Source organism: Chenopodium quinoa, unplaced genomic scaffold, assembly GCF_001683475.1.
Source record: "Chenopodium quinoa cultivar QQ74 unplaced genomic scaffold, ASM168347v1, whole genome shotgun sequence".
Lineage (NCBI taxonomy): Eukaryota > Viridiplantae > Streptophyta > Magnoliopsida > Caryophyllales > Amaranthaceae > Chenopodium > Chenopodium quinoa.
Genome location: NW_018743252.1, coordinates 9,749,629 through 9,775,019, shown reverse-complemented (window position 1 = coordinate 9,775,019; position 25,391 = coordinate 9,749,629). Strand labels below are relative to the sequence as shown.

The 25,391-nt window shown below is 38.4% G+C and overlaps 1 protein-coding gene and 1 pseudogene across 1 annotated transcript; both read right to left on the bottom strand.

Annotated features, from left to right (window-relative positions):
* Positions 1-3,071: 3,071 nt before the first annotated feature.
* Positions 3,072-7,347, bottom strand: LOC110734935 (annotated as a pseudogene).
* Positions 7,348-12,349: 5,002 nt separating this feature from the next.
* LOC110734934 lies at positions 12,350-24,798 on the bottom strand. The gene is made up of 3 exons (XM_021915057.1): positions 23,610-24,798; positions 17,035-17,111; positions 12,350-12,490 (listed from the first exon to the last, which is right to left on the bottom strand). The coding sequence occupies exons 1-3, from the start codon at positions 24,796-24,798 to the stop codon at positions 12,350-12,352; spliced, it is 1,407 nt and encodes a 468-aa protein (XP_021770749.1).
* Positions 24,799-25,391: the final 593 nt, after the last annotated feature.

The following is a 25,391-nucleotide window of genomic DNA, read 5'->3' as shown; positions in this document are numbered from 1 at the left end:
GAAGTCTGGAAACGCTTGACCCTTCACTGCCTATCTCGCTTCGAAAGCGATTTTAATACTTTGAATTTCAATAGCTCATTTGAGCGTTATTCCGGATGACTCCAAGGTTGTCATTTGTCGCTTAAGAGGTTGATCTGTGTAGACCACAATCAGATGTGCCAAGAAGTAAGGTTTCAACTTCTTGACAGCCATGTAAAGAGTAAGGCCAAAATTTTCAACCATGGGGTACTGTAGTTCAGCATTTTTGGGTACTTGGCTAATGAAATAGACCAGGAGCTGAATTTCGTGTATCTCAGCAAGGAGAACGGCACTGAGGGTATGATCTGAGACGGCTAAGTACATGTAAAGCGTCTCTTTGAGCAGAGGACTAACAAGCCTTGGCAAAGAGTGTAAGCGTTCCCCCAAGCTTAACTTTTGCTCGTCCTTGAGCAAAACCAAAACAAGTAAGGGAAATATGATGAGCTTATTTAAACAAACAAATGAAAAAGAGAAGACAAGAATATACACTAACTCACTTTCGTAGGAATCACGGTTGTTTTTAACTATAACAAGCCCTTAAAACCCCAAATTTGCCAATGAGGACTTATGACTCAACCACAAAGGTCAAAAGGTCTTGAGAAGGGTTGTAAAAATGTAATGTAAGGGCGAAAAGGGTGAAGGTAGGCTAAAATTTGAAATTTGGTGGTATGCCCAAATTATGAAGCAAAGATTGGCCAAATCTTAACACCAACACCAAGTAATCACCAAACAAAAACACAAACACCACCAAGCTTATTCAAAGCTAAAATTACAAACATATTCAAAGCCAAAATCACAAACTAATATACAAAAAACTTAAGATCGCGTCCCCCCAAGTTTGAACAAAGCATTGTCCTTAATGGTTAAAATAGGGAGAAATACACTTACATCAAAATATTTTAAAACTTTTTCATTTTTCACATTTCTATCACTTTTGCCAAAGTATTTGAATTTGCTTTACTTTTTCTCATTTTTTTTCATTTTTTTTCAATATTTCACTTTATTTCATTATCCTCGCCTCTTTTAACTATGGACGGCTTTTTCAACTTGGCATTTGTCTTTTATTCACAAGATATTTACAACACAAACTTGCATACATTATAAGAACCAATAGTCAAATAATCCACCGCAATCTCCAACAAAATGATCAATTGCTTCACAAAAACCAAGAATGAAAACAAGAATGAAACAAAAGGCTCAAAAGCTAAAGATATGGTTTGAAAAGAAAGGTATAAGGCTCAAATGATTAGCAAGAAGGCAAATGAAAATCCAAAATAAAGAAAAGAAAACTATCCTAGAAAAGTAAAAATTACCACCCCGAGAAGATGCCTTTGTCCTTCCAAAATGGCTTGGTCGCAATCTCGGGAGATGAGATTCAAATTCTAGATAAAGCCTAAAATAGTCAAGTATCCATGTGCCTCTGACGCAAATATGTAGAAGGCTTGAAAAGAATGAACCCTCACATGCTTGTAGCAATAACTCACTATTAGTTTCATATTAACCAAAGGGAGCAACTCCAACTTTCCACAAATGATTAGAATTCGGCTTCAAGGTTGCAAAAGTTCTAAAGACACTACCTTAGCATGCTCTATCCTAGAATCAACCGAACACACTCTCAAACCGTGTACAACATTTGACAAGCTCTTGCGTTCGTTGCAATATTATTTTTAGAGCGGTCTCGCTTGGACATTAAACAAGCCTTTCTTGGGAAGTAACTCGTGTTTTATTGCTTTCATTTTCTTTTCTTTTTAGAATAGATTACCTCTCATGGAAATGTTTGTGTGCCTTCTGCTAGATACATGACTTAATATACTTTGGTGCATTGGTTTGGATCAATAATCAAGGAAGTTAGACTCCTATTTTTGCTAGCACATGGAAAATAAGATTCAATGATTGAGGAAATTGGCTTTCAAAGGTTAAATTGGGTCATTTGCGGGTATTTACACCCACCTTAATCCGGTAATATCTTTCCTTGCTCTTTCTCTAATGGTTGATGCCTTGTTGGACATCTGTTGGTCTGTTGGATTAATCTCTTTGTTTTCCCCTCCCATAGTATCTATGGTTTATTTTTTATCATGTTGTCTCATTCACTATTGGGGGAGGGAATTATATCATGTTTGGTGGGATGTTGATTCATATATGCCATGCATGATTGTATATGCATTTCCATGTTCTTTATTTTGAAAAATTCCAAAAAGAATTTTGTTTCTTTCAAGGAAAATTTGCATTGTGTTTTTTTTTTTCTTGCTTTGGACATAATACTTTTGGACTTGTATAGTTGAATGCTTTTCTTGAACTACTACACATTTCATAAGATAAAAGGTAGGCAAATGACGGGAAGAAGATGTGCAACAAGCTTAGTGCACACCCATGAGGAGAGAGATGCCAAGAAAAGGAAGAAAAATCAAAAGCAAAATCAGCAAAATAAGGAAAATAAGAAGAAGCAGAAGAAGAAGAATAAGGCAAACTCTCCTCAAAATATTTTTGGGTGGCATAACCACCCTTTTCCTCAATAGATGACAAGTGAGGACCTTGAATATCGCAAATAGAAGGAGGGTCCCCAATAATAGACTCTTTAACAAAGGAAGGGAGGGATATAGGAGTGTAGGGGATATGGTTACATTTTCTTGAAAAAAGGACATGAGAATATGGAATAGAAGGTATATATGGTCTTACAAATGAACTATTTTTCACCACCATGCCTCACATCTCCACACTAGTGGAAAAAAGGTTATCCGTAACGGGCAAAAAGGGCCCATCCGTAAAGGGCAACGTCCGTTACGTATGCGGCCGTTACGGTTGACCATTATTATTCGTACCGGGCACCGTCCGTTACGAATAACTACGTATTCGTAACGGGCACTTACAATGTCCGTTACGAATAAGTAGTTATTCGTAACGGGAACCTGAAATGCCCGTTACGAATAAGTAGTTATTCGTAACGGGCAATGACAATGTCCGTTATGAATAATCTCTGAATAAGACAAAAAATTAGGGGCATTTGTAACTAGCATTTCAGGTGCTAGTTACAAATACCCCTATTCTTCTTTCCATTTACCACCCAAATTATTACATTCTAAAAGACTAATTATTCCTTGACAAACAACAATACTAATAACACCTGCATATTTGCAGTAAAATATAATGTAAATGCTAGACAAATCATGTATTACACACTGTACTACTACTTGGTTTTTATACTCTCCTATATACACTTATGACTTCCTGTTAAAATTCACAGCAAATTCCATCTGACATCATTAGATTAGTTGCATTTGCATTCTCTTGTCAGCATTCTCTTCCTCACCTTGTTTTTCATCTGCATCACTTGCAGATAACATATCCCCTGCAACTCTATTGACCGGTCTCTCGGACTCATCACCAGTATTGATATTCCCTGAGATCGAACCTGGAAAGATTATGCATGACAGAGGAAGATGGTGGTCAAACTAACTCACCACTCCCATGAGCAGACTCCATAATAATAATGCATGACCCAGCACAAGCCTTCTGTGTACTTCAAGACCTGAAACCAAAACAATATTAATCTAGTAGTCAGGATAAACTGAAACTATAAACAAAACACACTAGTAGAGAAAGACTTCTACATAGCACCACATAAAAATTATCTGGTCACAGCCCATGTAAAGAACTAAAGAAGGCATCTTGATAAATATTCTCATCACCTTCACAAGTATATTATCTTTTATAATCCATATAAAACTCTAGTGTATACTCAATTTACAAAAGAGTGTCAATGTTCCAACTTTGGCCATTAGGAACAAAGCAGCATTATACACTCTTATCAATTAATCAAAGCCTTACTACCATACATTATACGTGTATATATTAAAAGTAACTGGGCAACAACTTCATGACATCCATAAAGAGCATCAGCCTTAAATCCCACCCACTGACAGAACTAATTTTTATTCAACATTGTTTCGATTTCAACCTCCTGATACATAAACTAGGTGCTCACGTGCTTTAACAATGAGCCCACTAGTAATGATCAAGGTCCCAAATATTGCTCAAAGCTAGCTAGTTTACTTGTCACTGTAAGAAAGGGTACGTCACAGATTCAGCTATTCCTACCAGCATAGAGTCAACAAACTAAATAGATTAAAAAAAAAAAAGAGAGAGATTTACCAATTTTAAGCTTTCAATATAACAATTTTATAAGTATAAAATATATAATTAAAATAAATAACTAAATAAAAGCCTTGTTCGTTCTAGCCTATGCGTGAAAAACCGTGTGAGTGTAAAAATCAATCTTGAATTGCACTTTTTTTGCCAAGATGCCAACATAAAAGTATTTAGAAGCTATCAAAAACATACATAGCTTAGGATGCAGAACTCAGGGATATCTTAAAGCTAATGGAGATGCATAAATTTGATGAATGAATTACACAGCAAAATACAAAAGGATGAATACTGACCGACTGTGGAAAATTGCATCCCAGAACCAACAATTCATTGCCAAGACACCATAGATATGCCATAATCCAGAATATTCATAATATGTCTTCCGCTTATCTGTCAAAGGCAACTTGTAATAAACAAGAATAAAGAATTATATCCAACCGTGAAATTGTATGGCAAGATTGAGGGCAGAAAGAGATACAGAAACAGGTTCCTGGAGAAACAAATGGAAACCAATTAAAGGTATTAGAACCTAATGCACTTCTTCAAGGTTGTCAATCAAGCAACTAGGCAAGAACTTAATATCTATCGGATACTCAACCCCAATAGGATGTCATTAGCTGTCCAATTTGCTCAACTTAACAAGTTTACAGGTGAGTAATGAGCTAATGTCTTATGAATAGTCCCATATCAAAAAGGTTTATTTACTTTAAACGACTAGAGTGTAACTTTGACGTTCCCACAATTTCCAATTGGTTTCAGGATGGAACCACCTTAAACGAACATCTAATAAGTCCAACTATCCACCATCGCGACCACAATACAGGATATAATCCACTTAAACATTCCCCTCCACCACCTCACCCCTCATTGACCACTAAAACTTAAGATCTAATAAGTAATCTAATTATGAAGGTCAAACAACCCATTGCAAAAGACTCAGGGTAGAATAAAATTGTAACATTGAATCATCGCACCAATTCTTCAAAAAAAGAGAAACAGGACCAAAAGCATATACTTCGGATATGGCGCAGACCAATATAAAGTTAAGAGTTCTTATGACACGCAAATTTAATGAATAAAAGGAAACTGAAAAAGAGTGAGGTTGCAAAGGTTAAAGGACAATACCTCCTGGCATGACCCCACTTCCTCCAGCAATACCAACAGCAACATTAGACACAAGATTACCATATAAACTTGGCGTAACCTGTCAAATGTAAAACACAACAGACCTCATCAGAAAATGTATTATCATACTGCCACTGTCTATTCTCACAAAAGCATATGAGAATATGACTATATGAGTAGTCAGAGTATATTACATGATATTAAAGGATATAGTCATGAGGAAGAGAAGAAATAGGAATTAGGATATATACCATCACATCAAATTGCTCAGGCTTTGACACAAGCTGCATGCAGCAGTTGTCCATAATGATCTCATTATACTCAATGGTAGGGTACTGTGCTGCAATCTCCCGGCAAGATTCTAAGAAAAGCCCGTCTGCAAGTTTCATGATGTTGGCTTTATGCACAGCAATCACTTCCTTTCTTTGTTCAAGTAAGCATATTCAAATGCATACTTTGCAACGTGTTCAGAGCAGAACTTTGTTATCACCTAGTACAATAGAATTAGCTTTAATCTTTTAGACAATAAGATAAAGGCAATAACTATACAGAGATTTTAAAAACAGCATTAAACTCAATGTTCTAGAACATAGAGGGAAAAAAAAGCCAACTATCAGTAACACAATGGCTTTGCGTTTCAAACAGAACTTTTAGTAGCATTGTCAGTTGCAAAAGAAATGAGTTCTTATTTTTTTTCCTGACAGGCCTTACAAGGCAATACAAATGACTTCACATTGCAAAGATGAGATAGAGCTGCAGACATTTAAAAGCACATACAAAGATAGCAAGAGATAATATAAAAAGAGGCCAACATAAACCAAATTGATATAGAGCTCTAGAAGAATAGTTTGATGTAAACCAAATTGCTTTTTAGCTACCACAATGGTCACATTAACGGCCACATACTCCAGACTTAGATAGGTGAATACATTCATTTAGGTAAAGCTTTTGGCTTTAGCCTTTAGTTCATTAAAAACCAGATTGAAATCTCATAATCATTAAATCTAGACATATATACAAGCCCTAGTTAGCATCAAGGCAAAATTAAACAATAGTAGCATACTCATTGCATTGTCAGTAATGGATCTAATAAGAGCCATGTTGTACTCGTAACATAATGAATGGCTCAAGTAATGACATTGTAGAAATATTAAGGTAAGCTTGAAGGTAGGACAACTCCAATGATGGAACAGAACAAGGATATTTGCAATGAATACCAGAAGAAAACCACATTAACCGTCCGACACTCCCATCATTTAACAGTTAACACCTATTAGATTTCAATTGCTTTTAGTTGGACGGTTTCTTTCAAAAAATCCAGTATGAGTTGGGGGCAGGGGGGTTTCTATGGTTGATAATACACACTAGCTAACTTACACTGACGACACAAGATGGTTATCATTGCACCATGTAGTTGGTTTACCTACAAAACAGAAACTAGTTTTAGAACCTCAAAGCCACAATAGGACATAGAAATGTTATAAAGATAATAATGAAAACAAAAGAAATTCGGTCTAATATCCCTAAATAAAAAGTAATAAAAAGAATATGATCCTTCTTCCTCCTAATAGACATATTAGCATCTATATATCCATAGCATACCTTCAAAAATAGTCAAAAGTCAGACCATAAATCACTGATGGGCATACATATCATTTCCAAGATATAATGAGTCACTACAGAATTGTAAATTATCAATCTATGTGAAAGTAAAAAAGCATTATAATACACTTATCATAAAATTATGCATAAAAGAATATTAATCTGACAAACTAACAATAATTCCACACATTAAATTAAAATAATAATAATAAGAACAGTAATTAAACAAAAATAATCCATTTTTACCTTGAGACTCTCAACAACACCACAAACAACCTCATGCTCTAAACCAGCATACTCTCCTTCAGAATTCTCTCTAATAACAACAATATCAACATTATCATGTCTAGTTTGAATACCTTTGACATTAAAACATTGAACTAATGAAGCGTAAAGTTCAAGCTCCTTTCTCAGATGAACATTCAACGAACTAACCCCACCACCAACAGGTGTCATCAACCCACCTTTGATACAAACCTTATTCTCGCGAATTTATTCAAGAACACCTTCTGGAATCTTCTTTATATCACCATGAACCTCGTACTTGTCGAACACGATTGGCACGTGCATTGCATCCATAACTTGTTCGACTGTGCCCTAACAAAAAAAGAAATTGATCGAATCGAAACAAAAATATGAAAAGTTACAGACTTCATAGAAAATAATCACTCAAAATGATTATATCAACACAAAAACTCAAGCAAAAACTAGCAGAAAAAATAGCGAAATTCGACTATTAACCCCAATTCGACGAAGAAACTGAATTCACAAAATCGATTGAACATACAAAAACAAAATTGACAACTGACAGTACAATCGAAACACTAATCCAGAAAAAATAGCGCATAAATGAAGATCTTACTTCTTCCCATGGCAGAAAAACTTGAAGAAAATCTGAGCTCCAAAAATCGAAAACCCTAAGAAGGGGAACAAGAAGAAGGGGAAATTAAAAGTTAGGGTTTACTTTGAAATCACACTCCTGATAAATCAAATTCAACAAATAAAAAAACCCTAATTTCAAATTGAATATGAACAATGGAAAAGAGAGAGGAGATAACAGTTTTGGAGCGGCAGGGTTTGCCGCAGGAAGAGCAGACGAGATTAAGAAGGCTCAGTAGATTTAGAGAAATTGGAGTGAGAAGTGAGCTCTGCTTGTTGTTAAGCTTCTTCTATGGATTTCAGAAGAGCTCTGCAATCTTCGCACTGCAACGATACGCCTGACATCCTCGATTCTCAATAGAGAGAGAAAAAATGGAGCTTGAGCTGATAACTGACCTGCTTCAATGGACTTGAGGGATCTGAGACGACCGAGCTACTTCAACATTGGAGAGAGAAAGGAGAAATAATATTTTGAGAGAGAGAGAGTGAGAAAGGGGAAATTAAAAGTTAGGGTTTACATTGAAACCTATTGGTAACGGGCAAGGCTGGTTGGTTACGACTAGTTGGTTATTTGTAACGGGTAAAATTTGTTGGTTACGACTAGTTGGTTATTCGTAACGGGCAAGACTTGTTGGTTACGGCTAGTTAGTTATTCGTAACGGACATTGAATTTTCCCGTTACAAATGATGTAATTATAATGGGAAATCATATGCCCGTTACGAATAGCTTGTTACAAATAAGATTTTTTCCACTAGTGCCAATAAGAGCATGAACATCAATCATAGAATCCTCAAAAGAAAAACTCTCATGATCTCCATCCCTCAAATATCCAACTTCCAAGAGGAACACCATAATCCCCTCCATCACAAAAATGAACAACAACTCTCTCAACATCCTTAAAGCCCAAAGTCTCAAAACCATGCATAAATGGATTCAAATTCATTTCAAACTCATATCTCTCCCATGAAGCATCCTGAATGAACTCATTCAAAAGGCTATGGGTTTTCTCTTGACTCTCAAAGAACATATTAAACTTAACCACAAACTAGTTTGAATACTCATGGCTAGAAAAATCACAATCATGCACAAGAGACTCATCAAGATTGGAAGGATGGTGGAGGTTTTCGAAATCAACACTCTCTACATTCTCAACTCATTCACCACCACTCAAATGCTCATTAATGGGATTCTCATACTCTCTTTGTTGCTCAAAATCATCATCATCTTCCTCAACACACACATTGGATTTAGAATTTCTACAAACAAGCATCAAATATGACAATGGGATTTCTAGCTCTCCACCTCTCCTTCTTTCCTCCTCAAAACGCTCATCACTCTTTTTCATCATCTCCAATTGACTTCTCATATAATTAAAAATCGACTCCTTACTAGGTCCAAGCTCATTACTAAGCTCAATATGCCTAATTTGAGTTTCTAAAATAGCAATAAGAGATTCAAAAGGTGTAGAAGGTTGAGGCTCAATAAGAGAAGAAGGATCACAACCAAGATTGAAAGAATTGACATTAGAATCATGATCATATACATCACATGGGGGAGTGGGGGCGCAATTAAGAACATGAGATTCGTTATTAAGGGAACGAAGAACATCACAACAAGGCATGGTAAATAATGAAGAAAATTGAAACAAACCATTAACATCAACTTAAGCATGCACCTCATCATCATGAGCAATAGGGGAAATAGAGTTGAAATCATTTGTCTTAGGTTCACTAATGGAATCATGTGACAAATAATGGGAATTCATGCTAACATAAGAAGAATCAATACATTGCACATCAATATTAGAAACATGATTACACCTATTCTAGACATCCTAAGTAAACTAAACATAAAAGTCCCAAGCATCATCAATTGATAATGCTCTAAATTCACCATTATGCATTCATTCAACATCATCCCTAGTTTTCTCATTCAAACTAAAATAACAAAACTCGCAAGCCTCCCAAAAACTACAACAATTATATTCCAAAAATTCCTCAAGTCTATTGAAATATTCACAAAAAGGCTCATTATTATATTGAGAAAATGAGAGACATGCCATTTTTTTTTTTAAAACAAGCAAAAATCAAATAAAGAAGAGTATGTACAAAGACTTAGACTCAAGCAATCAAAAACACTAAAACATAAATACCGTTCCCCGGCAATGGTGCCATTTTGATGAGGGAAAAAACTAGGTCGTTGACTAATACTCCCTAAGCCAAACAAAATTTATAAACACTAACATACCTAAATACAAGTATAGAGGTAAGTCAAGGGTCAAACCCAAAGGAATGGTTACGTTCAAGTGCTTTCAATTTACGCGCCTAAGCTAGGTCAAAACCAAAGGTAATGAGGTAACACTAATAACTAATAAAACAAACAACCAAACAAATAAATAAAGCACTAGGAATGGGGATCAATAAGTAATCATGACAATTGCAACAACTTCGGAAAAACATGCCAATCAATGGTTGTGAATACTAATGATAAAAGCTATCAATTGGAATCAAAGAGTTATCTCCTAATCGTTAAGCTAGATGTCTCTACGAATAACAAACTAAGAGAATCACAATCCAAACCAATCGATGATTGCAATTCCTAAATCAATTGGTCGTGTCACTAGCAATCAGAATGCATTCTAGCATAATTCTCAAGGCGTAATCGAATTACACACATGCAAACTTACATTAATCACTTTAATCTCAACAATCAGTCAACACAATTCCCAAATTAATCACAATCAATCAATCATACAATTTTCATCCAATTACTAGCCAAAAAACCTACTTAAGAATCATCATCTATCAACAAACAACTAAAGAAATCAAGAATCAACAAAATATTAAGAACAATTACACTAATGAAGATCAAACATCAAAATCAAACAAAACAAACATGAAATTAAACAAAGCAATAACATGAGATATAGTTAGAAATCCTCATTGATTGATTATGGAGATCTTCAATACAATTGTCACCTTGAATCTTCAATCTCTCAAATCCCCAATGAAATTCCTTGATTTCTCTCTCTAAATATACTTATAAAACTAAACCTAGATCTAGAGAGAGAAGCTCTCAACTAAGCTAAAATTATGATCAAAATTATGTTTAAACTTCTTTAAAAAATTGGGCTAAAAATAGATATTTATAAGAGGTGCAAAACAAAACCTACGCTTGCGCGTCCTTGCACGGGGCTTGCGTGCCCGCGCCTTTTTGGGTTTCTTCCGACTTCTTCGATGCTTAATGTGTTCACAAAAGGGTCTTCGAATGCACGCAGTATGATGATGATAGAAACTAAGCATGGCAAATTCAAATAGACTCCACGGTGGTTTCAACACCACTTCTTCATGGGAGCACGACTTGAGAGCACAAGAGCTAGAACTTGGAGCATCCACCTCCTTGCATCTTGAGCTTTCCCAATGCAATGAGCTTACTCCAAAAGCATCTTCCAACTTAAAAAACCACCAATATTGAGATCCGAACCTCGTTCAATACCTACAACCACGAAAAGAGAAGAAATAACGGAGAAAACACTAGAAAAACCATAAAAACACAAAATAAGAGACAAAAGGGAAATAAAGAGAAAATGCATAAAACTTAACATTTATTAAGAAAGAAAGTTATGAAAAGAAGGTAAAAACAACTTAAATACTCATCAAAGTGTTCTTTCAATTTCTAAAAGGCCGCCTCAGCATCATCCCCCCATTCAAATCTAGTCTTCTTCCTATTTGCTTGGAAGAAATAAAGACATTTGTCACCTAACCAACTGAGAAATCTCCCCAATGCCGCCAGGCAACCGGTGAGTTTTTGAACTTCCTTGACAATGCGGGGTGACTTCATGTCAATTACCGCCTGCATCTTCTTAGGGTTAGCCTTTGTCCCCATTTGATCAGTCAAGAATCCGAGAAACTTCCCACACTCAACAACAAAAACACATTTCTTGGGATTTAAAATGATCTTTTGCCGCCTGAGTGTGGTGAAGGTTTCTTGGAGATCAACAAGATGATCTATTTATAGCTTGTATTTTACTATCATGTCATCAGTTTACGCCTCTACATTTCTCCTAATTTGATTAATGAAGACAATATTAATCATTCGTTGGAAAGTAGTATGCGCATTCTTCAAGCCAAACGACATCACAGTATAGAAGAATAACTCTTGATTAGTGAAGAAGGCCGTCTTCTCTTGATCTTTCTTCAAAAGGGGTATCTGATAAAAGCTTGAGTAGGCATCCATAAAACTCATCAAAGCATGATCGACTGTAGAGTTGACCAGACGACTTTCGATCTTTGGAAGTGGGTAATTGTCCTTTGGACAAGCTTTGTTCAAGTCAGTGTAGTCTACACACATGCGTCAGGTACCATTCAGCTTATTTACAAGCACAACGTTTGCAATCCAATCGGGGAAGTTACATGGCCGAATGAACGTTGCATCTAATAACTTTTTGACTTTGGCAGCTGCCGCCTCACTTCTTTCCTCTCCTTGATTTCATTTCTTTTGCCGGATGACCTTCTTTTTAAGATCAACGGCGAGTTTGTGGACAGCGAGATCCAAGTTGATTCCTAGCATCTCTTCCACTTAAAAGGCAAAAATGTCTTTGAAATCCTTCAATAGAAGGTGCAAGTCTGCACCCAACTTTTCAAAAGCAACCATGCCCACCTTAACAGTTTGCTCTGGACGTTTGTCATCTAGAGGAATATCAATGTGATCACCAGCCAACTGGGGGAGGAGTTCAACTGACTGTTCCCAGGTTAGTAATTGATGTTTCTTCTCTTTCTTCAGCTTCACCAGTTCATACTTTCTTTTCTTTTCAGCAAGTGGGGATGGATTAGAGTCCTTGACATCGTCAAGGTCTATTCGCTCCTTCCTCTACCTGACTACTGCAACCGTGGGTTTGACGTCTGAGAGATATCACTCCCTAGCCGTCTTCAGATGATGTTTGGTGCCCCAAATGGTCAAGCCACCTCCAACGAACGTGTCTTCAATGGTGTAGACCATCTCTTTGTTAGCGTCCGAGCTACTAGCTGGCTGGACAGTCTTGGACGATTGTCCAGGATTTATCTTGACAATCGCTTTGGACTTCAAGATGTTTGATTTCAGCACCCTCTTGTCAACTAGACGGTCCAACGTCCGTTTTAGGTTATAGCATTTGTTGGTGTCATGGCTGACTTCCTCATGGAAGTGTGTAGACACCTAAAAATGTCTCCCCAAAACCAAACCCGATGATGAACAACCTTTCACCGCCACTATTGGTCGGGTTCATTATTTAATCCCGAGAGTGCTTAAAAAAATCGTATTCGATTAAATTCATATTTTTGAACAGTCCATGGACTATTCTTGATGTTTGGTAAAAGCATAGTTTTAATTTCAGCCCAAATTTATTATTAGCCCAAACCTTTTATTTATTTTATTTAATTATTTTTTTATTTCAGCCCAAATAATAATAAGTCAGAAAAGGACCGAAATTATCAATCGGCACTTAAAATGCCGAATGAAATTAGGGTTAAAATGTATTTAAACAGAAAAACGGGATGGGAATTCCCGCGCCACGGCATGTACCCACCGTGTCACGGGAATCATTCCTGTCTGATGGTGGGATTTCCCGTGACACGGGAAATCTGCCGTGACACGGGAAATTCCGTGTCTTTTCCGCGTAAACTTTTAACGCGTTTTCTTCCCCGTTTAATGAAAATTTAATTTAATTTAATTGTTGTTTTATTTCCTTGAAGTTACTAACTCGTTTATTATTTTGTAGTTGCAAACAAAAAGAATCAAAGTAAGAATTATGTTTCTCTTATTTCTATTACTTTTCTAACGATTTTAAATTGTTGGAATTATTGCTAAATTGCTTCCAATATTAATGTTTATTCTATTATTGCTATGATCACCATATTGCATGTTTAAAGGGAATATGTAATTGAAAATCACGCCTAATAAGATAATTTGGACAACCGGTTTAGGTTCCTTTTTAATCTTGTTGTTAATTCAAGTGATCACAATATTTTAGAATAATGTGTTGCATTAATATTAAAACAATTTAGCCTAATAATAGTTTGGAGCGAATTGAATATTTTGTTTGTATGCCTTTGAGATCGCAGGAATGTTTTTTCACTATAAGAATCGAGTAGAGGCCAATACGGGCGAATGTGACTCCATGACTCACTTCGTACCATCATCCCCGATCCTCCTTTTGTGGTTCCGAACCATATGGAGTTAGTAATCTCATGGATTATGAATGGGGTGTGACCTTCACGGGTCAATCGTTGTTGCTTGTCGTTGTCCCTTATTTGTGGTTGCCTTTTATGATCCGTGAACGGTTTACAAGTTCCTTAAAAACTTGTTGGCGGCTCCCTACTTTGCTTTGTCCCTAATCGTTGTCCCTAATCGTAATGTCAATTCCCACTTCCTATGAGTGCCAAGCATATTCACCACATGATTTTACGTAGGCGCACTTTGAGCGACGCCTACAATTTGGCGACTCCACTGGGAGGATTCTTGGTTATTTATCGATTTGAGTGATGGATATTTAATTAAGACGAGTGGATGAGACTTGAAAGATTCTTGAAAAAATATTCCTGTGATTAATTTGGCATTTTTGCATCTACATAGACGTTTTATTGTCGCATTCAGGTCTGTCTCGTAGGAAAAATTAAATAAATTGGTTGCGCACGAAAGAAAACAGGGCACCTGTCAGATCTTCTCACTGTCGTGCCACGGCAAAATCAGCCGTGTCACGGCAGTCCTAAAATCAGTCCGGTGGCTTATTTTCTCTTCTCACAGTCAACTTCCTTCGATTTTTCTGAAAAAACGTATGTGTTCTACATGCGTCTTAGCCCCGGGGGATTTAAGCTCTATCAACCCAAAAACGCTCATGGCAATAAGGGTTCATCTGAGTCATTAAATCCACCTAAAGCATGGAGTTGATTTGATTTTATCACGAACTCTTGGAGCCGCCCGTTGGCATACACCCTTAAGGGAGGCTGCCTTGCTAACGCGTCCAAACTCTTAACCATGGTACCCTTTTGACACCAAAAGCTTGACCAATAGTTGAACATAGGTCTTGACTCTAGGTTGCGAACTTTTTTTACATCATTGTGCCTAAATGCTATGTCATTGTTTGGTGCTAATCTTCATGTGTTTACTCTTTTGTTTAACCCATGACCGAGGGTTTTTATTTTCACATAGTAATTAGTATGGACCTAAAATCGATTAAAATATAGAAAAAATCACAAAATTGACCTGGAACTGCGCACCGTGTCATGGCATGTTCTGCCGCGCCACGGTGAACAGTAGCGTGACATGGGGCTTTCTACCGTCTGACGGTAGATTGCACTGTGTCACGAAAGTCAGCACCGTGACACGGTGCCCAGGAAAAGTGTCCTGTTAGTCTTTTTTTGGTTTTTGTGCGTACGTATGTGGTTGCTGTGTCCAGTTTGGTGTCACGTCTAGCTATACGGTCAAAACACGCGTCCATAACCTCACTTAATCACTCACATATCGTGTTCACACACTTTTTTCCTTAGTCATGCACTACTTTTTGACCGTATTTTAGGATAGTCTTGTTTTTTGTGTCTTTTTTTTCGGAGTAAGTCGGATAGTATCCTCCCATATTTTAAAAAAAAAAAATAAACAAATAGAATTTCAAAATTATAGATTTTTTTTTTAAAAAAAAATTCATTTTTCTTTTTTTGTTTTTTTTTTATCCGGATGGGTTAAGATTAAGTTTGGTCATTAAAGGTGTGTTTGTTTCGGTGTCACAGCACTTGGTCAAGAAGCAGGGGTAGATTGTTACGGTTCGAGTCAATACCTCAACAACCTCTTATACCAAAGAGGCGTACAAGGAAACCACCACAATCATCTCCACAAGATCCATCTCCAGTCTACTTTCAACTAATGGCTACTAAGGAAGACATCGAGAACCTCAACAAGACAATTGAAAAATTGTCTAACATGATGCAGACACTCACCACTAGAGTCAGCACGGTAGAGCAAGACAATCAAAACAATGTCACTACCGCTGCGATGGACAAGATTAAGAAACAGATGAGCAAAATTTCTGAAGAATTCACTTATGTGGAACAACCTGTCACCTCTTCGTCCATAAGGGACAAGCTTCCTGAGAAGTTTTCCACTACTGATATTCCCAAATTCAAGCCTACTGATAATCCGCTTTTCCATTTGAAGGTTTTTTCTGCGACTATGGCTCTTAAGGGAGTAGATGTGACGCTCTTCCCTACAGTGTTCCCTCTTTCCTTGGAGCATGTCTGTCAACAATGGTTTTACTCTTTGGAATCCAAACATGTCGCGACCTGGGAGGATGTTGCTGAAAGCTTTATGAATTGTTACAAGTGTAACATTCAGGCCAAGACTTCTGAACGTGAACTCTCCATTCTCAAACAGAAAGAGAATGAAGGCTTCACCACATACCTAAGCAGGTGGAGGGAAACAGTCGCGCTCTTGGTGGATCCCCCCAAGGAAAAGGAGATGGTTCGCTTGTTCATTGCCAATCTGACTCATAAGTACAAGCAACACTTGAAGTTTCTGCCTCTGAGTACCTTTGAAGCTGTATACGATATTGGAATCAATATCGAGGACGAACTAATGAAGACTGCTGGTAGCAACAGTAATAACAGCACTTGGAAAAACAAGAAGAACGATACTCCTTCTTCTTCGTCTTCCAAGCCCAATAATGCTACCAACAATATCAATATCAATGATGTGCTTGCCCTTAATGCTCCTCCTCAAATATTCCAAAGGCAAAGGAGGGTTTACACGCCTTTGGGAATGACTTATGATGCTGCTTATGACCGTTTGCATGGTGAAGGATTGATTATGCCAATTGAACCATTTCCAGAACCTCGACCAGAGAATAGGACTGCTAGCTATGATCCCAATGATTATTGCAAGTTTCATCAAGGCAAGGTTCATAATACTGAGAAGTGTTGGAGGTTGAAGGATGCAATCCAAGACCTAATTGATGCTAATCAACTTCTTATCCCTCCAGGGGGCAAGAAGCCTAACATTCAAACAGGTCCTCTTTCTGATGCTTTGGCTATCATGGGAGATGAAGTCTCCTTTGATCCTTCAATACTCATTCAACCTGTGAATGAACATCTGCGGGAAGTTGTATTTGTCTCGAGTTCTGAAGAAGTGAATGGAATTTGGGATAGTGACGATGAAGACGTCTATCTCAAGGATATAGCCTGTTCATCTCTTGGCACGAGTGAAGATGTTTGGGGAGACTTTGAGGTCAAGATTCTCACCAGAAGTGGACAGTTGCAGCAACTTAGTCCACCTCCACCTCCGCTACAATCACATTCGATAGTTGATCCCATCGACCCTGTGAACAACAATGTGATCAAACAATTGCAAAAGACCAAGGTGGAGATGAATGTATGGAAGCTTTTGGCCACATCCCACGAGCATAGAAAGGCTGTGATGAATGCTCTGGTGAAAATAGGAGTTGATGATGACATGACTCCTCAAGGACTGGTCAACTTTCTCACTACTGAATTGCCAAGTACTAGCAATCTGATTTCGTTTTCTGACAAGGATCTGCCCCCGGAAGGGGATCGACATAATAAGGCCTTACACCTCACTGTGGTGTGTAGGCAAATGAATGTTCCTATGAGCCTGGTTGATAACGGATCTGCAATCAATATATGCCCACTCCGCACTACAAAGAAGTTGGGCATATAGAATGAAGAACTGACTCCCTCTACTCAAGGGATTCGAGCTTATGATAATACTCGCGTCAAGCCGTGGGTACTATCATACTCAACATAGCTACTGGGGCCATTGAACGTCGCACCAAATTTCAGGTTGTGGACATTAAGGCCTCTTTCAATCTGTTGTTAGGACGCCCTTGGCTTCATGAGCTAAAGGCGATTCCATCAGTGCTGCACCAGAAAGTGAAAGCCATAGTTGGAGGGTTTCCAATTACTATTGATGCTTCTCCTTTGCGCATTCAAGTTATCGACACTCCTATCGTCCATGTCGAACATGACGAAGAAGATGAAGATCTTTGGGGGTTTTCACTAGATGATGTTCTCATGATTGAAGAGGAGGAAAAGTGTCATCTCAACTTAGATCCCTTTTCAAACACCAATATTAATGCCATTCTAAGGAAGCAAGGGCATTTCCCCGGAATGACCCTCGGACTCCAAAAGAAAATGGCCGAACTTTGGGGCCATCCTGGTGCACTCAAGAAGGATACTTTTGGCTTGGGATTCAAGCCAACAAAAGAAGATGTGAAACAAGCTCTTTTGAAGATGAAGGCTCGCAACAACGCTCGAATCATGAAGACGGAAATGGCCATGGATCCATATCCATTAACCCTCAATGGCCAGTACATCAAAGAAGGGGAAGACTTCTCATGCTAAGAATTCCCTGAGCCATTCGTCTACGATGGGAAGCGTGAACCAGGGTTCGAGATGTTCCTCGATTGTGACTTTCTTGATGAAGACGAAGAGCTCTTCAAAACTGAGAAACCAGCTAGCCCAAGCTCTGATGATCTAGGCATTAACCTTCTTTTTGCAATGGAGAAGAATGAATCTAAGCCCGTCTGCAATGATAATTCCGAGCTCGTTCAAGCTGTTGTAGCAAACAAGGATTTTGACCCCTCCAAGTTAATCGTCCATGCTGATAATATTTTAAGGGGATGGCGCAAGACATTGAGGATCACTACACCAAGCGGAGAGAAGTTGGAAATAACCGCTGGCGAAGGCCCTATGTTTGATGAGTCGGAGTCGTCTGGGTCCGAGTCCGAGTCTGAGTCTAAGTCTGTAGACGAGTCCTTAGAGTCTGAGGCCGACCCTCTTTCTGCTATAGAGTCCAATCCCGAATCTCTTGTTGAGTCATCTCTTTCTAGTCATGGTGAGGTCGCAGCTGACCTTTCCCCTCTTGATGTATTAGCCAATGAATTCAATAAAATGAATACCTTTGCTTACGATGCGTGTCATTCCCCTAACCCTGATCAATATTGCTTTGCTAATGATAAAAATGACAAATAAATAATAAAAGCAATGGAAGAACACGAAAATAAAACAGCAGTTATTGAAGATACAGAAACAGTTAACATTTCCAATGATACGACTGTTAAAAAAGTAAAAATTGGATTAACACTAAGTCAAGATGAACGCAAAGAGCTAATTAACTTGCTTAGTGAATTTTTTGATGTATTTGCTTGGTCATACCAAGATATGCCAGGAATTGACAGGGATATAGCTCAGCATACGATACCACTCATTCAAGATATGAAGCCTGTCAAACAAAATTTGCGCCGTATGAAACCGGATGTGGCTCTCAAAATCAAAGAAGAAATCAGGAAGCAGTTGGCCGCAGGTTTCATCAGAGTATCCAAGTATCCAGAATGGATAGCAAATGTGGTTCTAGTTCCAAAGAAGGATGGAAGGGTCAGAATGTGTGTTGATTATAGGGATCTCAATAAAGCAAGCCCAAAAGATGGGTTCCCTCTACCTCACATTGGCATTCTGGTCGATAACACAGCAAACCATGCACTCCTATCATTCATGGACGATTACGCCGAATATAATCAAGTATTGATGGCTGAAGAAGATATGGAGAATACCACATTCATCACACAATGGGGTACATATTGCTATACGGTAATGCCATTCGGGTTAAAAAACGCGGGTGCCACCTACCAAAGAGCAGCTACAACATTGTTACACGGCATGATGCACAAAAAGGTGGAGTTCTATGTCGATGATATGATCGTTAAGTCCAAAGATCGCCCAAGCCATATCATTGCACTTCGCAAGTTCTTTGAAAGACTCCGCAAGTACAACATGAGATTAAATCCAGCAAAGTGTGCATTCGGAGTCACTTCAGGCAAATTACTTGGATATGTGATCAGTTCTCGAGGGATTGAAATAGATCCCACAAAAGTAAAGGCGATCATGGCCATGCCACCGCCCAAGAATGAGAAGGAGATTCGAGGTTTCATTGGAAGGTTGCAATATATAAGTAGGTTCATATCAAAGCTCACAACGATATGTAAACCTATATTCAAGAAGCTTAAGAAAAATGTCCCAGTCACATGGGATGACGATTGCCAAAAAGCTTTCGACAAAATCAAAGAGTACCTGGCAAACCCACCCGTGCTAGCGCTAGCAATACCTGACTTTCCTCTTCGACTCTACCTTACGGTCACAAGAGAAACGATGGGGGCAATGCTAGCACAAGAGATTGAAAGCAAGGAGAATGCAATCTACTACTTGAGTAAGAAGCTTCAAGGATATGAGACACGATACACACCACTTGAAAAATTGTGTCTCGCACTTGTATGGTCCGCACAGAAACTAAGACATTACATGCTCACTCATACAGTGCATGTCGTGTCCAAGATGGATCCTCTCAAATACTTGTTTGAAAAAGAAACACTCAATGGCAGATTATCAAGGTGGATAGTCAATCTTGCTCAGTTTGATTTGAAATTTGTACCACAAAAAGCCATCAAAGGTTCTGCGGTTTCTGACTTCTTAGAAGACTTTCCGCTGGAAGAAGTTGAGAAAGAAGAAGATGAGTACGATTTCCCTGACGAAGATTTACTCATGACCGAAGATGATAGCTGCACGCTCTATTTCGATGGAGCTTCAAACCAAAAAGGATGTGGTGTAGGAGTCTTGCTTGTATCACCCAATGAAGAGCATATCCCAATTTCCATGAAGCTCAACTTTGATGTCACCAACAATGCCGCAGAATATGAAGCATGTATTTTGGGATTAGAAACAGCTGTCGCCTTGGGAATTAAGAAACTCAGAATCTATGGTGATTCTTCACTAATCATTAATCAAATCTCCAAGAGATGGAAAGTAAGAAGTGAAAGTCTCGCTACGTATCAAGCTCATTTAGAAACTCTCACGGAGTAACTAGATGAAGTGGAATATACGTATTTGTCGAGAGAAGAAAACCAATTCGCCGACGCACTAGCTAAATTAGCATCAATGGTGCGAATTCCAACGGATACAATCAGAATGTCGTTGACCATAGAAAGAAGATATGAGCCGGCTTATGTTCACGCACTCGACGATGAACAAGAACCACAAGAAGAAGATGAAGAGCCATGGTATACAGATGTCCTTAACTATGTGACAAGAGGAGAATACCCTCCCAATACTGATAAAAGGGCACGCCGTGCTTTGAGGCTCCTGGCCTCACAGTATGTGCTCATCAGGGGAGAACTCCACAAGAGGACTGCAATGGGGAGAAATCTCTTATGCGTAGCCAAGAAAGAAGCACACAGAACCATGGAAAACCTCCATGCCGGTATATGTGGAACGCACATGAATGCAAAGATGTTAGTCCAAAAGATTCAACGACAAGGTTATTATTGGACTACTATGGAGAGAGATTGTCACGAATACGTCAATAAATGTATGAAGTGTCAAGTCTACGCAAATTTACATCATGTTCCACCTTCGCTTCTGTACACATATACTTCTCCATGGCCTTTCTCCACATGGGGCATCGACATCATTGGTAAAATAACACCACCAGGACAAGGGGGGCACGAATTCATCCTCGTAGCGATCGACTATTTCACCAAATGGGTCGAAGCTGCCTCATATGCTAAGCTGACGGCGAAACACGTAGCTCAATTCATTGAGAAAAATATCATATGCCGCAATGGGGTACCACATGAGATGATCAGCGATAATGGAACGCATTTCCAAGCCGAATGCGCAGAATTATTACAGAAATATCATATCAAGCATCACAGATCATCACCTTACAGACCACAAACAAATGGTGCGGTCGAATCGGGCCAACAAAAATGTGAAAACTATCATCGAAAAGATGACAGAAAATTACAAATATTGGCCAAGTAAGCTACATTTCGCCCTTTGGGGATATCAAACCTCTGTTTGTACATCAACGGGGGCTACCCCTTTCTCTTTGGTCTATGGAGTTGAAGCTGTACAACCAATTGAACTCGAAATCCCTTCTCTTCGAATCGCATTGGAAAACCAACTAGATGAAGTCGACAAGATTAGAGCAAGATATGATGAACTGGTCTTACTTGATGAAAAACGCTTGGCAGCTTTGCATCATGTCCAAACCTACCAACAGCGTTTGGCGCGACATTTTAATAAAAAAGTCAAGACTAGGAACATCAAAGAGGGTGACCTGGTACTTAAGGCACTTCCCAAAAGTGTGTTAGATCCAAGAGGAAAATTTAGACCAAATTGGTCAGGCCCATACATTGTTAAAGCCATCTTGTCTAGCGGAGCGGCGCAATTGGTAGACATGGACGGTAACGGTTTCCAAAATTTAACCAACTTGGATCAACTCCAGAAATTCTCTGCCTAGTCGCATGGGTTCTTGACCTAATAGAGCTACGTTTGGCTTGATTCCTTTTTAAGGATACGTAGGCAACTGGTAGGAGTGTCGCGTACCTATCAAAAATAACCTAACAGACCAATACTAATGTAGACTGGCAAGTAAGGGTCGGATCCCAAGAGACTAAGGTTCAAAAATAATTAAATAGACTCGAATTTCTACTAAGCAAGGATCAATTATAATCAATTATCTACGGAACTAAGTATGAGAAGAATTCGAAAATAAACTAAATACGATGATTAAATCAAGTACTTAAAACATCCAAGATCTAGTTTCACCACAATTATTATCGATGCAATTGTAATTGTACCTTTAACATACGATTTCAATCGAACGGGGAAAAGTAAACCCTAATAATTACCAAGGATCTCTCTCGAGTATCAATGACTTCCCTAACATACAATCAATCCTATTCTCATGGTATCATGCATATTAAAGACATTAAACACGTTACTCTCACTTCCCAATTATCAAACACAACTACTCTCGTGTTGAGAATCAAACCCTAAATTGATTTACTCAAATCCGTTTATACCCAACTCTCGCTGTGATAAAAACAATGGAATAATCGCAATACTATAGTTACGTCTAACCTAGCATTGGCATAATCACAATCAATTTAGCAATTCAATTGTTAAAGTTGTCAAAGAATTTAAAGATTTAATTCATGCATCAATAATAATAGGGCTACACTAGATCTTGAATTAAAGAATCTACTCACACATGATTAAAGAAACAAAAACAATAATAAATAATGAAAACATAATTGAATAACAAAGGATGAAAAATAAATACCAAATCTTGAATAAAATTGAAAGTAGAAAGCTTGAATCTTGAATCTTGAATTACAAAAACTTAGAAAATAATAATGGAGAACTAGTTCTTAATAACGTAAAAATAAAAGGCTAGAATAAAACTTAATGAAATAATAAAACACCACTTGGTATATAAATAGCCTTAGAAAAGATAAGAAAGTCGGCAAAAAGCTTGGCGCACAAGAATCCCAGGAGGCACGGACGTGCCTAGTGTGAGGCACGGACGTGCCTCTCTAAAAATAAAAACGCTGCTGAGTCTGTCTTCCAGGCACGGACGTGCCTGCTCTGCTGCGAATATCACTCATCTTAAATCAGTCATAACTTCATATCCAGAGCTCCGTTTGAGGCGTGTAATATATCGTTGGAAAGGTCTTTAAGTCTACTTTCCAATGCAATTTAAATCACTCCATTATCATTTGTATATCAAACGTTATGAGCATAATAGTGAACAGGTGTCATATTTGTCAAGTATTTCATCAACGTTTTGCTTCATTTTCACTCAATTAGCTCCGTTAATCCTGAAATACATCAAAAACAACGAAACTACCCATAAAAGCATCGAATCATCGAAACTAAACCAAATTACACCAAAATGGACTAAAACACTCGACTAAGCTAATAAAACCAACCAAAAATAAGCTAATAAATACACACAAAACACGACTTATCAAACTCCCCCATGAAAGGCATCGGTTCATCATTGGCCGGTGGAGCTACATATTTGGAGCCTTGAACATCCTTGCTCTTTACGTCCTTTCTAGGCTCCTTGATGCACACCTTCTCAACAATTTGCTTCGGGAATAGTTCATCTCTTCTCAGGAAGATAGCACTGCATTGTTCTTTCTGAACCTTCGCTTGATCTTGAAGAGTCGATAGGCGGTTCACCTGTTGCGAAAGTTGTCTTATCTGATAAATAGTGTCTCCCGTAGAGGGAGCACCCATGACATTCAAAAGTGAGTATTCCAACTTTTCATCACCTACTTCAAAAGTGATCTTACCTTTCTTCATGTCTATGATTGCACCTGCAGTAGCTAGCAAAGGTCTACCAAGTATGATCGGAACATTCACATCTTCTTCCATCTCCATCACAACAAAATCACATGGAATGAAAAACTTACCTACTCTGAGGGCTACATCCTCAAGTACACCCAAAGGAAACTTCACTGACCTGTCTGCAAGTTGTAGAGATATTCGTGTGGGTTTAAGCTCACCTAGCTGTAGCTTCTTGCATATGGACAACGGCATAAGACTCACACTTGCACCCAGATCGCATAGTGCCCTATTGATCTCAATATCTCCAAGCTTCACTGGAATTGAATAGCTACCTGGATCTCCTAATTTCTTAGGGAGAGTGTTCTGCAAAATAGCACTACACTCTGCATTCAAAGAAACAGTAGTATTCTCTTCTAATTTCCTCTTGTTAGATAACATATATTTTAAAAATTTTGCATAAGAAGGTATCTCAGATATGGAATCTAGGAATGGAATATTAATATGAAGCTTTTTAAGAATATCGAGGAACTTACTGAACTTTTTCTCAAGTTTAGCTTGTGCTAACCTTTGAGGAAAAGGAATCTTGGGCACATATGGAGCAAGTGGCTTTAGTGGTGTTTCCTTTGATGCCTCCTCAACCCTAACATCTTCTACTTCCTTCTCACTTGCCTCTGCTTCTTCATTGACCTCCCTTGATGGCTCCATGGTAGGAGGATCGTCCAACTGCCTTCCACTCCTCAGGGCTACAAAATTCATTTGGGCTCTTTGAGGTTGTTCTGTCTGGCCCGGGAAGGTTCCTGGAGTCTTTAGAGCTTGGTTAAATTGGTTGGCCAATTGGCTTATCTGATTCTCCATATGTTTACTCTGGGCTTGCAACTATTGGATAGAGCTATTTTGATGTTGGATGGCACTGTTTGTTGCGGTTATGAAGCTCTCTAAGGTCACCTCTAGGCTTGATTTTTGAGGTTGTGGTTGCATAGGTTGTTGGGCATTGGGTGGTTTCTGTTGGAAGCCTGGTGGTGGTTGGTTGTAGGTATTGGGTTGAGGTGGTGGTGGAGGGTTTTGTTGCGCTTGGGAGTTTTTGTAGGAAAAGTTGGGATGGTGTTTCCATCCTTCATTGTAGGTGTTGGAATAAGGGTCATAAGGCCTCTTTGGGTTAGAGGAGTATAAAGCATTGGCTTGCTCGATTGACATCTCTTCCGCATTCTGCGAAATCTGTGGGCAATCTGGAGCAACATGACCCTACACATGACATAACTGACACAACTCCTGTGGGGTGTTAGAAGTTCCTGCTTGGAACTTATCAAACCTGCTTGTTAGTGCCTACACAGAACTAGTTAGCATAGTTAAAGCATCAACATCAAGTTTACCTCCCTTTTTCACAGTGTTTCGGCCTCCAGGATGATAGTTATCATTGGCCGCCATCTTCTGTATGAGCTCCCTAGCTT